The following is a 15233-nucleotide window of genomic DNA, read 5'->3' as shown; positions in this document are numbered from 1 at the left end:
CGACGAAGAAGCTCCGCGACGACGGAAGCTTCCTATTTCCGCACGCTCGGCTTGACACGTGCGGTGGCCGGGCAAGGGCTTCCTTCCGGGGGAAAAAGCGCTGTTTTCGCCGGGACAAGTCGCCGCCGCTTCTCGCTGTGGGACGACGCCGGCAGCGGCGGCTGAGAAGCAGGGACCCCGACGCCGTCGGGAAAACGAGTCTTCCGGCTGCGCGGCGGGCGCGGGCCAGTCAGCCAGCGGCGCGGGGTCACCGTGTCACGCGGGCCGAGCATTGTGCCGCCGCTGCTCGGCACGCCGTTCGAGATGCCGCGGCGGCCCCGCTATGACTGCCGGATTCCAGAGGTGCGCGCTTCGGCGAAGCAGACGACGTGCACTTAGCAGGCTTGGCTGGCGGGGCGCTTGTCGGACAACGTCCCGGACGCGTCGCCAGGTTCTCTTTTTTTCCCCAGTGAAAGGAACCGTCGCGAGGGCCAACGGCGTGCGCTATGGCGACACCGCTGTTCCGAGTGACTGCTACGCGGCGGCACCTCCTCCTCCTGGATTGCTTCTGTCCGCGGTTCATTCGCAACGGCATCGCAGCAAGGGGCATCACGTGTCACGGGGGCACACGCCGCCGCTTACGCGTTCCTTTGGGCTGCGGTGACCTACACGCGGTTGCTCGCAGAGCCTCGACAGCGCGACTGCGCAAACTAATTGGCCCCTTGCACGCCGACCCAAGCGAAATGGAGATCTCTGGCAGGCGCTGTCGGTCACGAGCAGAGCAATACGCTTTCTAGGTGCTCTGTTTTTCTTTTTCCGTGCGAATTTTGTCAATGTTCTGTCATTTCATTCCCTCTCGTTGTTTCTCTTAGTTACGGACCCATATCTTTTAAGATTTCGGGTCAGCCAGCTCGTATAGTATATGAACTTCCCATAGTTTCGGCAGCTGATAGACGTCAGCTGCAACAAAAAGTAGTCTGAGACAAAATATGTTTAATCCAGGCCTCGGGCCCTGTACTTGCTCAAAGCGTGGTGTAGCGCGTATTTAGGAGGACCAATCTTCGTAATGCGACTTATCTCGTGAATATGGCGAGCTGTGAGCGTTATAACGAACGGGACCATACATTAAGATATACCCGAAGCCATAAACGATATCCGCACACGTCGGCCTTACTTTGAAAAAGATGCCATGTTTGTACTCTGCAAGTCGGAAATTGTGGCCGCTCCATCAGAGTCAAAAGAAATAACACGCCAAAACACCAAAAGCATTTTCCTGTTCATTTCTCTATGTCAACCACTAGAGTATACATATGAACCCACTTGTTACTAAACGTTAAGCAATTTCTACGATTTCAATTGAAAACAAGCTTTTAAGGGATGAGCTAGTAATACTACGACGAGTTATTATCATACGACTGGCAGCAGTTTCCAGCGAGTTCTTCGGCTCTTTCCTATCTTCAAGTCGTTATGCTAACGTGTATATTAGTCACAACATGAAAACTAATAAAACATCACTACTGGCAGTCGAGAATTTGGGCTAATAGCTTTCTCACTACCAAGCCTAAAACGCGGAACTTCAAGGAACGAAGCAAAACCGAGCGTCTCAAAGTAATTTTATGCGCGTGACTGCTCACGGGATGAATCACAGGAATAGCAGCAAGCATGGGTTTGACGTAAACTCCCAAGACTCTACTCAAGGTCCTCACAGAGCTAACTTTCAATTTTTTAGAGAGACTAGTAGCTGCTGTATTGTGCTGTAATATATTTCAAATAGTGCAGCAAGGAGCATCTCGCTTCTCAACACTACATTCACATACGCGAGACGCGGTAGCCCAGTGGCTATGGCGTTGCGCTGCCGAGCTCGATCAATCGGGGTTCGCAGGTTCGATCCCAGCCGCGTTTCGATGGGGGCGAAATGCAAGAACGCTCGTGTTCTTTATATTTAGATGCACGTACAGAACCCCGGGTAGTCAAAAAGTCATCCAGAATCCCCCCCTACGGCCTGCCTCATAATCAGATCGGGGTTTTTGGCACGTAGGAACCACCGAATTTCTATTATGTAAACATACGCCATTAATGATGCAACGAAAATTAGCAGTGCAACGTGCTTTGAAGTCGCAGAACAAACTATTATCTAGCGCAACCCATCAAGTCTAGCTAGGCCTGTCAGACTCGCTTCAGGACATTCATCGGGAACTCCAACGAAAGCTGCACGATATTGTAAAACAACGCTCTCGACATCAGCGTGGGGCTGATAATGGCTGCTCGCATCATATTTCGCCCAGCAACCGGCTCGACCCGCTTACGCCAGGCCTGTGCCCGACAAATGCGAACTCACACACAATACGTACACGGAGCTATGGAAACTCCGTGTACCGTACGCTGGGCTATTCAACAAGAGAAAACCCGTCAGTCTTGTTGAAACAGCAGTGGGACACGACCTGCCTGGCTTCAGGAAGGCGGTATTCGCTCGGCGAAGCACCAGAGCTTCTTAAGCCGTTCGTGGGGATGCTTCTCCTAACTGGTCCACGCCGATACTGTTGTTGCTCTTGATTTGAGGCACACGGTTTTGTTGCATTAAATCAGCGGGTGAGCAGCACTATGCGCTAAGCTTATACGGAGAGTGGAGCTGATTTAGTTTTATGGGAAACAGAACAAAATGAAAAAGAAATCGCATTAAAGCTGTGTCGCTGAAAGTAGGAACAAGAATCTCGAGGCAATCAAAGCGAGAAACTACAGCTTTAGCATGCTGCTGTTCATTAGTATTTGTGCAGCCTCGGCAGTGGAAGGAAGAAATTGTAATCTCCATGGTGGGAGATAGGTAACCGTTTACCGAGCTTCAATAAAAAGAAACATAACTTGCTTTTGGCGGCACCGAAAAATGTATTTTCTTTTATACACCATCCATAAACAAGAGGTAGGTCTGACACTTCCACAAAAACGCTCGGATCGGGACATCGATCGGTGCAACGTACACCTTCGTGTGTTACGATCCAGATTGACCTGTTTGTTGTTATACGTACGTACACATTCAGCTGCAACCGACATATAATAGGGTGCAGCGCTCGGTAGCAACGTGGGCATAATTGCAGTACAAGTACATCATGAATTGCGGTCTTCAAAGCCACCACAGCCATCGTATGTCTACGCATCGTGCAGCGACTGCTGTACCTGCGGACATCGTTTTTCCTTGCGGTGTCACGAAAAAAAAAATGCCGCTGCCTAAAAGTTAACGCGTAAATGAAACTCAGGTCAATGCCTATAACCCGACCGTAACGTGCACTTAATCCAGAGAGAAGCGTCTCGCTGCCGGCGCTTTGAGAAACGTGAGGCGGTGACCAGGGATAATCCCGCCTTTCCTGCGCGACCGCGCGCGTCCCAACTTCCGCCCACAGATTTAGGCTGTCGCGGGTACCGAGGTTACCCGTGCGCCGATGCACTACACTGCGGGTCAGAAGCACTGCATCGTGCGTCCGCCGTATAGGGCAAAGTAAGGAGTATGACAGTGGAACGCACGTCGGGCGTGCCGGCAGCCTTCGGTCGGGGAGCGCTCGACGCCGCTGCTCTCTTGGCATAGAAGAGCCACCCTATTTCCGGCCGAGGTGGGAAAGAAGACTCTTGACCCCATTATTTCGTCGTCGTGAGTACATAAAAGACGACCCCCCTCCGGGGCGCTGCTGTTCGCCACGGCCGATTCTGTGACCCGCACGGTAGACCACTGCGATAAGTGTCGACGACCGCGGTGCAGCTCCCAAGAGGAGGCTGCCGGGACGCAGAAACGACTCTACCGCGCTTCCGTCATGGATCCATCGCCGGATATACCGGGCGACGGGTGCGGCCTTACAGCGCGCACTTGCTTTTTCGTTTCGTACTCTCTCTCAACGGACGAGCGTTGCGCTACAGACGCTAGTGAGGGGGTGATAGGCGGCGCTGCTTCTATTCTTCCGTAGGGCGTTAAATAGAAGCCGTCTGTGTGCGCCGTCGATGCTGTATAGGCACGCGTAAGTACAGGGCTATGGCGGGAGAGCTGTCGCTCTGCGAGGCTTGTTTTCTCGAGGGGCGCGCGTTCGCGAGGTTGTTGCCTGCACATATGTGAGCAAAGGAAGCGGAGCGTGTTCACTGAGAGCCTCGTTGAGGGTCCGTTCACACTGGCATGTGAGGACGCGGAACTGCGCCGCGCGTGAGCGGAGGCTGCGGCATTGCCACGACGTATCGATATCGGGCAATATTTGACTGTCGCCCGACGTTGGGACTGGCTGCAGCAATCTTGTAGTCCAACAATTGGGAGTCGTGCTGAAAGCGGCCATGAAGCCTGCGACGTCAGTGCGAGTAAAGACGTATTACGTTTTGTTCTTGGTCATGTGGCTGTGCGTTCCCCATATCGCGGTTGCTGTTACGGTTGCAAATGCGGAAATGCAAATTCGATTCGCATAGGGAGAGATAGCGAGAGAGAGAAGCAACTGCGCCTTGTTTCTTTGTGCGCAAACTCACCCAATTTTGTGACACTTGAGCGACGTATGCACGCAAATGCAGAAAAGAAAAATGTGCTGGTTTATAAGTTCCCCAATAAAACGCCCTTTGCTCTCAAGAAACTAGTTTCGTGTCGCACAATGCCTCGCACGTTAATGTGAACTCCGGAACCTGCTTCAAAAACCGTGGCTAGGAAAACGAATATCTCCGGCGTTTGTTGCACTATCATTTCTATTAAGTTCTGAGACATGGATCTGTCCGAGGCAAACGCATCGTGTGTTTGGATCGCTATAGATCCTCGTGTCAGTCGAATATGAAGCCGGCTCTCCGTTAGACACAGTGTGACAGAATTAATTACGAACACGAGAAGACCGCGTCGCGTCTGAGCACCCAGCGGACTTCACCGCACATGCTTTGTGCTTGGAATTTTGTCGCGCCATCTGGCACCGACGCGGAGGCAGCGACTGTTTCCCGGGGGAAATTTGTGCGTGGTGTAAATTCGACGCCGCGCAGGAGGGCGCGAGCTGCTATCAAAAATTGAATAAACATTAACATGTTCAAGGAAGTGACCCTTACGTAGGAAGCGGTAGCAGGCAGCTTGGTGACTTTTATTTTGTCTGTTAACAGCGTAAGGCATCCCAACGCACAATTCAACGCACAACTGTGCTACTCTCTCTCTCTTTCTCTCCATCTCTCTCTCTCTCTCTCTCTCTCTCTCTCTCCGCGCAGCTCAGTAAAAGCTCCGAGTCGTGTCAGCCAATCAGGAATGACAGCCGGTTGCCCGTTTCGTAGAAATGAGCAGCGCCTGAAAATTGTTCACCGCTAATCCTTCTGTGAACCTTTCATTCAGCAAGCGTCGCTCGAGGGGATTAGTGGCGCACGCGGGACAAGTCCTCGTGGTTGGCTGACGGTACTTCGAGCGTTCTCTGCATTGCACGGAGTCTGTGAGGCGAAGTATAAACGCCGCTCTTCCTGTGGAAGCTTTGTCGGTATTCGAAATGTCTAAGCGCTGAAAGTCAGTTAGTCGTGGAACCTAAATCAGGCTTAGTTTTTAGTTTAACTGCAAATTCCATGGCGACCGCTCGTGCGACTTGAAGCACTGTGCATTCGTCCTCGTTTAGCGGAGCTACATGGAGCTTCCGCGACGGATAATCCCTGGACATGCGAAATTATGTTTCTGCGGTATCACACATTGTGTGTAAAATAAGTTGATCATCAGTAAAAATGGCTAAGGCGGGAAAATCATGGTGATTACATACTTCAGACACTGGGAGTGGGAGCGAGACAAGACGTTTACAGTAACTTCAGAAAACTCGTGCGGAAGAGGCACTGTGTTCATCAGACGCTGGAGCTTGGAACTTGGAGTTCGTGTGACGTAAAAAAGCACTTTATGCTTCCGCCACTCGAGCACGAACAACTTCGCAGTTACGCACGCCATACAAAGCAACGAGGATGGGAAAAACGCGATGCTGTCGACACCCTCGTCCTGTCTGCGTTTCATTGTGTGGCGTCCTTTTCTGCGCAGCTCTTCTCGTTAGTGAAAAAATGCACCAGGCCAGCTAAACCAGATGTCGCAGACATTGCGAACAAGTTTTACGAGATGTGAATGAAAAGTAGCCTCCCGTTCGTCAAGGTTACGTGCTTTCGGCAATTTGATAAAGGGGCCCGTGTTCAATGGCTTCATCAACGAGCCCACACTATAATTCAGTGGTTAGCAATCCCGCCGTATGCTACCGCACCCTATTGCACCGCGATGCGTAGGTGAAACTTTTCCTTGGTGAGATTTGTGTGAGTACAGCCATCTGTTCACTTCCATTAATGATCGCAGTACTTATCGCACTTTGTTTGTCGTTGTTGTACTACAGTGTGGTCCAACCTAAGAGCGAGCACTGAGTAAGCATATAACAGACGATTGGTCGTTCGAGTTTGATGATCACCTTTTAACGTTTTCAATTAAAACGTATAAACGACCTACGCATTTTCAGAAGTTTACAGCCTAGTCTAAGCGCGCCAGAGCTCAGTGCACGCCCCACGATGATTGCTATTGTTTATTAACTGTAAGAATACGGTAATTTTGGCATCGGAAGAGCCCACTATCACAAAATGTAGCTAAAATCAAACTAACCAAAATCATTAAACGAGAGAACATTATAAATAAGAAAAATATAAATAATCAAAACCGTTCACAATCGCTTAGACCAAAAGAAACACATCACACACACCCTACAAACGTACTAAGAACTTGACACAAAATGGCAATATAGCAATAATGCATAATGCAGGGTCAGCGCATGACCTGTGATGATCACTATATAGTATAGTCTGCGTTTGCTGAAGTAGTTGGCTTCGCCGTAAAGCGCGTAAAAGATCACCAACGCGGTAAAGTTATGCTGACGTTCAATTGAGATGGCGCTCGTATTCTATCCCGAGTGCACGAATGCTGTTTAGGGTGCAGGCAAATCTCGTCCTCACCCGTCACAGAGTCTTCAGAGTGTCGTGTGTGCCGCGGAATCGCCCCAACCAGCAGCAGCCATGTCATGGTGACGCACCTACGCAGAAGTCTGTGAACTTTTGACAAGGACTACACGTACGCGTTCATTTTAGATGCAGGATTAAGAGTGAGCTTGAACCTAATCACACACTAATTTGGTGTTGCTATTCACAGTGCAGCGTTCTGCATATCGCCTCGCATATCGGTTCATTTTACGATTCTCTAGCGCGCTAATTTACACTGCGGTGTTTTGAAGGAAGATTTCCGTCCGCGCCCACTGCCGTCGTTGTTCCGCCGCATTATACACGTCCCCTAATGTGCTCGCACCAGTCGCGAATCACAGCACGAATGTGCCGATGTTCTAACAACTGACAAAGGGGAAAAATAATTAAAGCAACTGAGCAGCAGAAATTGCGGTGGCGTTTTGTAACGAGTCCTCTTACTTTCTCATTCTTTTAGCTCTTCGTCTTTGGATCGCACAAAAACGCGTGGCCGATATCTCTGGGATCTTCTCAGCGATACTGCTTACAAACGAACAAACAGACAAGGAAACAATAAATAAATAAATAAATAAATAAATAAATAAATAAATAAATAAATAAATAAATAATCTAATAACACGATGTTTAGACTATGGCCCCTGTATATGTAAGCAAAAGTACACGGTGTCGTTGAATCCGGACGTCAAGTTGGCAGTGGTATCGCGGTGGTAACTCCCTTCGAATTGTGGCACGCGAATCGCGGAACTGTCGTCACACGTAGGCAAGGTAAGTAGCCGCCACTGCTGGAACCGCAGATCACGCGGAATATTCAGGTAGGAAACGAGAGCCAAAAAAAAAAAACACCCCTTGGTTATGCAAGGCCGAGCGGAGGCGCGCTGTGCGTTTCTTTTAGAGCGTCGTCCTATAAAGACGCTGTAACCGTTACGCTGGCTTTGCCGTTAACCCGGGAGCAGCAGCGTTATGCATGTATGTACCCCGACCCCTATGAGCGAAGAGCGCGCCCTTTTTACGACGTCCACTGGAAGGCAACGCTGTTTGGGTGTATTTCACTTTGAAATGGGAGGTCACGTTGACCAATCGTGCTTTCGCGCGCAGCGCTGTAAAGCGCTTCGGGCGAGGGTAAGCGCGCAATTTTAAGAAGCGCAGCCAGCGAGACATCGGCGACCTTGTTTCGCTCTTGTGGCCCGGGGTAAAATTATGCGCAGCTTTCGCTTCCTGCGCCGCTGGTGCGCGTGCCTCGGAATGCTGCGTGGGTGAGTCGCGGATGCGTTGGAGTCGCCAGCGGCCCAGCAATCGCGGTTTGTAGGCACAAAAAGGCAGGAGGGTACGGCGTTGGAGTTGCTTATGGAGCGCACTGCAGACGCGCGCAGTTTGGAATGCCGCGAATAACTCGGTGCGCGGCGTGTTTCGAGCTTTAGTTCTACGGGGAATAAGATAAAATAAAAGGCTGCTTGGGCACTAACTTTCCGCTTCGTTAGTGCACAAATGTTTGTTTTGACCGAAGATGTTTGATAGCAGATCCGTAGATTAGCCTCCCTTTCTTTCATATCGCGTATTAAGATTAGGACATCGAGTAGTATAACGGCCGATATTCGTACATGCGGCACCCGTGACTGCGACCAGGCAACGCCGCACGGCACTTTGTAATCTGCCCACGTTAGAGTGTTCAAGGACAGTCGCTCACTGTCCGAACGTGCTATATGAAAGTGGCCTGAGAAAGCTTTATGGATAAAATACTGTCTGAACGCCACTTCGTATCTATACGGAACACGAACCTACGAAGGTACCTATGATACTGCTCCCCACCTTTAAAGACCCCTCAATCGTGAGCGCAATTTAGGTTCTACAACTCATTTTTAAAAATTTTTATCTCTCTGTTGTCTGTTCCCTTCCTCCCGCGCAGTGTAGGGAGCCGGCGCAGTTCTTTCTAACCTTGCTGTCCCTCTCACTTGATCTACGCCTGAGGTCCTGTGTTACATCCGTAAGGACTCACGCCGTTTGGTATGTGGCAAGCCTCCGAGTACAGATGCTGAATGTACATATATCTCATCGATCGTCTCCAATGCCTATTACACGCTCGTTTACAGCCCTGAAATTTCGTTCTATGAAATTATATATATACATGTAAGCATTTGATTCAAATAATAATAATAATAATAATAATAATAATAATAATAATAATAATAATAATAATAATAATAATAATAATAATAATAATAATAATAATAATTAATATTATTATTATTATAGGTCGCACTTTCGCCCGACAGGCGAAGCAACGATTGCGATAGCAAATTAGTAGAGAGCTACACGAAGTAAGGATAGTGGCTTTATCGGCCATATAAGCTCGTAAACACTCGCTTACTAACTAAATTAATAAGCATGGTGTCACGCGCTCACAAGCTAACATGAACAAATCTCACTAGATGCCTTTTTCATCCATCCATCCATCCTCGCACACTTGCTGAGAACACGCTGGAGGGAGAAAGCGTGGCAGCAGCCGCGAGCGAATTGACCTTCGCGCTGCCTGTCACTTCAACGCGAACTAAGCGTCTAGAACAACGCGCACACGAAACTATCAGCACTCGGCGCGCTCTGTCCCCATCGCTGATCGCTTTCAAGATAAGGCCCTAGTGGCCGCGCATACGCAGCCGCCACCGGCGTAGAACGCCCCCACCCTTGCCCTCCTCCCGGTGCCTTGCGCGGGACAGATGACGGTGCGCTTCCTCCTCGCTTCCCTCCCTCGCGCGCGCACGCATTCACTCGTACATACGGCATACGGCGCGCGGAGACAATGTTATCGCCCTTGGACTTTATACGGAAGATGACGGTGACGTCTACACCGACGGCATAAATGCGCCTGGAGTATCCATATAATTGCTATCGCAACAGCAATAATAACAATAACGACAACAATAATAAAAACAAAGAGGACATTCACCGCACAATAATGGAAGAATTATTGCACTTTTCTCTGGAATGTGGCAGAGCTTTGCGCGTGCGCGATTCATTTGTTCGCCTGTAAATGCTAGGCGCACAGCTCCTCTATTACTGTTGGCGCCGTCATCGACACTTTACAGCCATGGTACGCACTCGCTGGCTGGGGCACCGCGGTGTTTCCACGGTTTCTTGCTAAGTTGTAATGACGTCCCTTAAGTTGTCGCCTAGGAGTCAACGGACGAAATGGGCCACGTGGTGTACTAACCTCATTTGTGCAAATTGCCGTGTGCCACTTGCGCACACATTTTTTTCTCAAGGCTATACAGGCAGCGTAGAACACGCGTGATCAAAACAATTATCACTCTTTTCTTTCGTTTTTTTTTCAGTTTTTTTGTTTGGCACATTTACTTTTCTGTCTCTGACGTCGGCATTTATTCTGGCATTGGTACTTTGTAGCCACCACTCTTTTGCTGCTACAGAAATGTGAATATAAGTACTGTACTCAATGGGCTCACGTATTATAATGAAGTGTGTGTGTGTGCGCGCGCATTCCGCTGTTGTCACGCTACCCCACATAACAAAATGGCGATAATACATGAAACTTTCATCTTCTATATAAAAGCTGAGCAACTGTAGCTCTAACATCGCGTGCCGTTTGTGAACCCGCAGAGAAACCTAAGGTGCAAGTTTCAAGTTCAGAAATGGGTCGTTTGCTTATATGTAGTCCCCAGCGTTATTGTGACACTTGAGCTGAAACCACGATACAGCAGAGTGTCCAGTGCATTTTCTGTATATCTTTCGCGTGCCAGGATACCTTGCACCTGTTACCTTTTCTGTCTTTCAAGCTAGCGTGCATGGTAGGTCATTGAAAACAGCTGCGGATTCAACTAACTGCGAATGATAGTTAACTTTTCTTTTAATTATTTGTCATAACGCTGGAAACGCAATCACAGAAGCTGTTACGATATTGGGTCGTGATACGAGCTGAAGCTCTACGAGCGCAAACGACACGAAAATATCACTCCTTGTGAATCGCCTTTGCTGAGCGCACTAGCAAAGGAGCGGAATACATTAAAATTCTTGTGACACAGACCGTAAATATGCAGTACAGGCAAGGCTATTCAAAGCGGTAATGGTCTTGTTGGCAAGGTATTTTTATTTTACGCCAAATTAAGAAGTGATGCCCAAAGGCGTGACAGTGCATGAAACACGTGCGCCGGTCCGCCCCAATGTTCTAATTTTTTTGTAATTAAAAACTGGTAAACTGACAGCTCCACCGGCCGCTTTAAATAATGAACAAACGATTTCGCGAAGTAAACTGCAATTTGATTCACCAACATGCCACAAAAGAAGAAGCATGTATTGGGTGTTTGAACGCAGCTGACCTGCGGGATGTCTCAGTGGTGAGAAAAACCTCGAGCGTCCGTGCGTTATGATCTCTGCCTGGAGGCCTTAAGTTTCAGCAGATTATCATAACGCATGGTCACTGTGAACGCATACGAAGAAGTGATGGGTACTTTTGTCTAGCTTCGTCTTCGCTGTGCAGAACGGTAAAATATGAATGACGATGTAAAAAAAAAAGCCTTAATTGCGTTTTTTTTCTTCGTTCAGCGTCTACATAGTCAGAAGCACCGTACTGAAAGGGGGCAAGAATTGAGTGCAAGAAAACTGCTCTTCAAAATGCTGTGACAGAAGTGCCGAATTGGCTATATTATCAAAAACGCACGGCTGGCCTGATGAATATTATGTCTAGAACGAAATGTATGTATACAAATCGACTTAAAACATGCCTAACGCACAAACCATTACCAAATTCAGACTGCGGCTGGTACGCTGAAAGAGCTGCTGAGCAGTACCGTGAATATGAGAAAGCTCAGGTACTTACGTTCAGCACGCGGTTCTAGTCGGGAACAATTTAGTGTTCGATGGGACGAGCTACATGGAATGCAATCCCGCTGTGCTTGATATTTGATCCAGTATACATGATACATCTATGAACTATACCCAACCCAACAAATTAACCGCAGTCTGTGCGTAGGGCTATCGGCATCGAACACGCCCTGTCGGCGCCGTGGCTCTACGCGCAGACGAATTGCTCCGGGAGCGTGCACTGTAGCCGCCCCGTTTTCCGCACTGCTTTGTGGCGAAAACAGCTGACAGGATTCAGCGCTTATTTTCACAACAAAAAAGCTTCCAAGTCGCTTCGTGAACAAACTATAAGAGGCTCGTCTTCCTTCACATTTATGAACTGGTTCAGGCAAAATGCTTTACATGTACGGTTCAGTGGCGGTGCACTGCGCAATGTGTATTAAGTCAACCTATAGCAGTAGTCGGGCAAGTGAACATTGTTCGAAAATTTGGCATTAATACTAGGAATGCAGAGATTAAAGTGTCAAGCTTGTAAACACCGAAATCTTGTAGAACAGGGAAGTGGGTTTACTTGAAGTTTCTTAGTTTTCCAACATGGCGAGCATTGCTGTCTGGACCACAAGAGGTCTGCTTCTGTTACATCGTAGTACCACCATGCTATTTAGACGAGAATTTTCTTTCCCGACGCAATACGGCCTGACCTTCTACCATTCACATCTTGCTGCGTTTTACAGCCCTCTAGTGTACTTAATATTAATGTATTTACTGAATAGCTATCAGAATTTCAACTTTGCTGAACACTCATCGTAGCGCTTCTGCAGAAGTTCAAGTATCAAGCTTCCGCAAAGCGCTATCGAAAGCAAGGTACCACTGACCAGCGCCAATCAATGTCTAAACAAAACTCGATGCTTCCCTCTGCGTGCCCCTGCGGCGATAACGAAGCAGATATGCCTCCTCCAAACGATCGCAACCTGGCACATCCACTATATGTGGAATCGGACGGTCGCGGGTGAAAAGTGCAGTCAGAGAAGTACACTCCTGCCTCATCCTATTGTCCATCCGGCACACCGTTCGCGTCGCCAAGAGCACAACTGGATGCGAACGACAATGCCGGGTGGGCAGCACTTGGCCGAAACGTGCCGCGCGGCAGTCCGTCAGCGGTTAAACGACGCGCACGGGGTGGGGGGGGGGGGGGGGGGGGAGCGCCGACGGCACAGGCGGGCTCGAGGTGAGGCCGACGAGCCCGAGCCCAGGCAGCGTCGGCGGAGGAAGCACAAGTCCACGGCCGTTGACCGTCGTCGGATGCTCACCATGTTTGCGCGCCGAGCGTGCTCGTCCCAAGCGCAGGTTGGGGGGCGTCGTCGGTCCGGACTAGTCTAGGCGCATCCCGGCTGCACAGTGACCCAGAAAATATTGCAACTTTTACCGCCGGGGCGGCTTATATACGGGGACCCATTTCTTCTCGCCCCGTGCTCCTCGTCATTGGCTCCCGAGCGCAACTCGTTGCCCCCTCGGCAGAAGATGCTTTCTCCTCGCACGCTCTCGCACGCGCTCACCGTGCCGCGCGCTTTTTTACTGCGCGCGCGCCTTTGTCTCGCGCAGGGCCGGCCAGACGCCGGCACGGTCCTGGCCCAGCAGCCAGGATCGTGGGCCCCACTCCTGTTGTGCGCCCATTACTATCTTCCGGCCGCCGGGCACCTTCCTCCGGCCGGGCCACTTTCCCCTCCTCGGTCGTCCTCGTATCTTGACGGAGTGCCGCACGCCGCCTTGACGCTTCTGATGATGGTTCGCTCCAGTTTTCCGGTGCGGCTCGAATAGTGAGCGGACGGCCGCGCCTGCGACCGACCTTTCGCCTCGGACGGCCGCTCGTCTTCCGGACGCCCCGGCTTGTCGCTGCGCCTGCGTTGTCGATATGCTGCAGCCATCCGGGCAGTTTCCGCGTGTCAATAGCATGCGTTCCCCTGTTGGAGCTTTGGTCAGCCTCTTGCTGTTAGCTTCCTTTACCTCGTTGTACTCAATGTAGACTTTACGCCTTGAGGTATACATAACACTGGCCTGGAACTGAGCTGGGCTTCCGAATTTCATCTTAGAAGTGAGAGGCACGGACAAAATTATAGCCCTCTTGCTGAGCAGGAGGTCTTACGGAATCGACTACAGGCCGCTGCGGGAACATTCCGATCAAGACGGGTTGCGAAAACTCCCGTGTGATGGTATTTTTGTGCATGTTCAAAGTGTAAGGGATCTAAATTATTATAAAGTCCTCCGACCACGGCCGTTACCTTACGGAAAGCTTGCCGGTTATTAAAGGCTCGGTAAATGTACTTTTGTATATTCAGATTCTAAAAAAGGGCAGTCATTCAAGGACAACAGGACCCGAGTAAATGACTCCTGACATTCAATGACATTCAGGGGTCATGTTTTCTTCCAATGACGTGCGTGACACTGGCAATGATGCCTTTGAAATGCCTTTAATACGTTCACAGTGGTACAGGTTTTTCAAATGGATAAAAAAAAGGAAAGCACAGCAAAAGAAAGATAAAAGAAACACAGGTTGCAGAATTGTTATCGATTCTGACACTGTTTATAGGTAGCAGCTGAAAAATGAGGTTAAGTTCATGCTGCAGGCGTCACCGACGTAACATGTGCATATTTGTCTTGAAGGGGTTTGGTTCGCGTTTTCCTGTTACCTCGTACGGGTGGTGACGTTACCTGAAAACTAAGCAGGCAAGAAGGGTTAGGACTGTAGAATGAAGTTAGTCTAAAACCACAGTTATGGTGGTGATATATGTTTAAGTCATTGATCGTCATAATGTCTTCTCTATTTCGGTAACACATTGCTCGACTTAAACTACTGACCGTTGAATGGGGACATTGGAACGTGGCATGTGTTAGTCCTTTGGAAAACGTAATTGAAGCCCCGCTTCTCAGACTACAATACCCTTGCCATAAGTTTAAGCATAATATTTTCTATGAGCTACTTGGCATCAATGTGTAGACGTGTTTCCCGTGTACCGAATGGTCTCAGCCACGAGTCGCAGCAAAACATATAAGCGAGTCCCCGAAAATAGCAACCTCCGCGACGAGCACTACGTGGCCGTCGACAAATAAACCTGACCAAACTTGTCAACACTAGTAGGAGGTGCTGTATTATGCATATATGGAGTCGGCACACTAGTGAACTTGCTCGTAAAAGAAAAGCCGATGTCAACACCGGAAGAGGTTCTTATTGTAATGTTTACTTATAGTTGTGATGGCAGCGGTGGTAACTACTAGCCATCGAATAGATCAGTCCGAGAGCTCATCAATAATTCAGGCGCACCTGTTGCCGCTCGAAGTGCATTGAGTATACATCGACATCCGTGTGCTTCATTTATAGAGACGACGCTTTCGGACAGTGCGCTGAGCGAAAATGCTTTCATTTTAGATCAAAGAGTGTGGGAAAATTACTGCTTACACTATAGAAAAAAAATCTGTGCTTTCTA

The 15233-nt window shown here is 49.2% G+C and overlaps 1 protein-coding gene across 1 annotated transcript in view; it reads right to left on the bottom strand.

Moving 5' to 3' along the window:
• LOC135899345 (proline-rich protein 36-like) overlaps positions 1 to 13208 on the bottom strand; it is a 37894-nt gene extending 24686 nt beyond the window's left edge. The window contains exon 1 of the mRNA XM_065428589.1: positions 13062 to 13208. Within this exon, the coding sequence (XP_065284661.1) occupies positions 13062 to 13064 (3 nt within the window). The 5' untranslated portion in view covers positions 13065 to 13208. The remainder of the gene's footprint in view (positions 1 to 13061) is intronic.
• Between the last annotated feature and the right edge of the window lie 2025 nt (positions 13209 to 15233).

Source organism: Dermacentor albipictus, chromosome 1 (genome assembly GCF_038994185.2).
Source record: "Dermacentor albipictus isolate Rhodes 1998 colony chromosome 1, USDA_Dalb.pri_finalv2, whole genome shotgun sequence".
Classification (NCBI taxonomy): Eukaryota; Metazoa; Arthropoda; class Arachnida; order Ixodida; family Ixodidae; genus Dermacentor; species Dermacentor albipictus.
The sequence above is the reverse complement of the archived record's forward strand: the minus strand, read 5'-3'. Positions and strand labels throughout refer to the sequence as shown.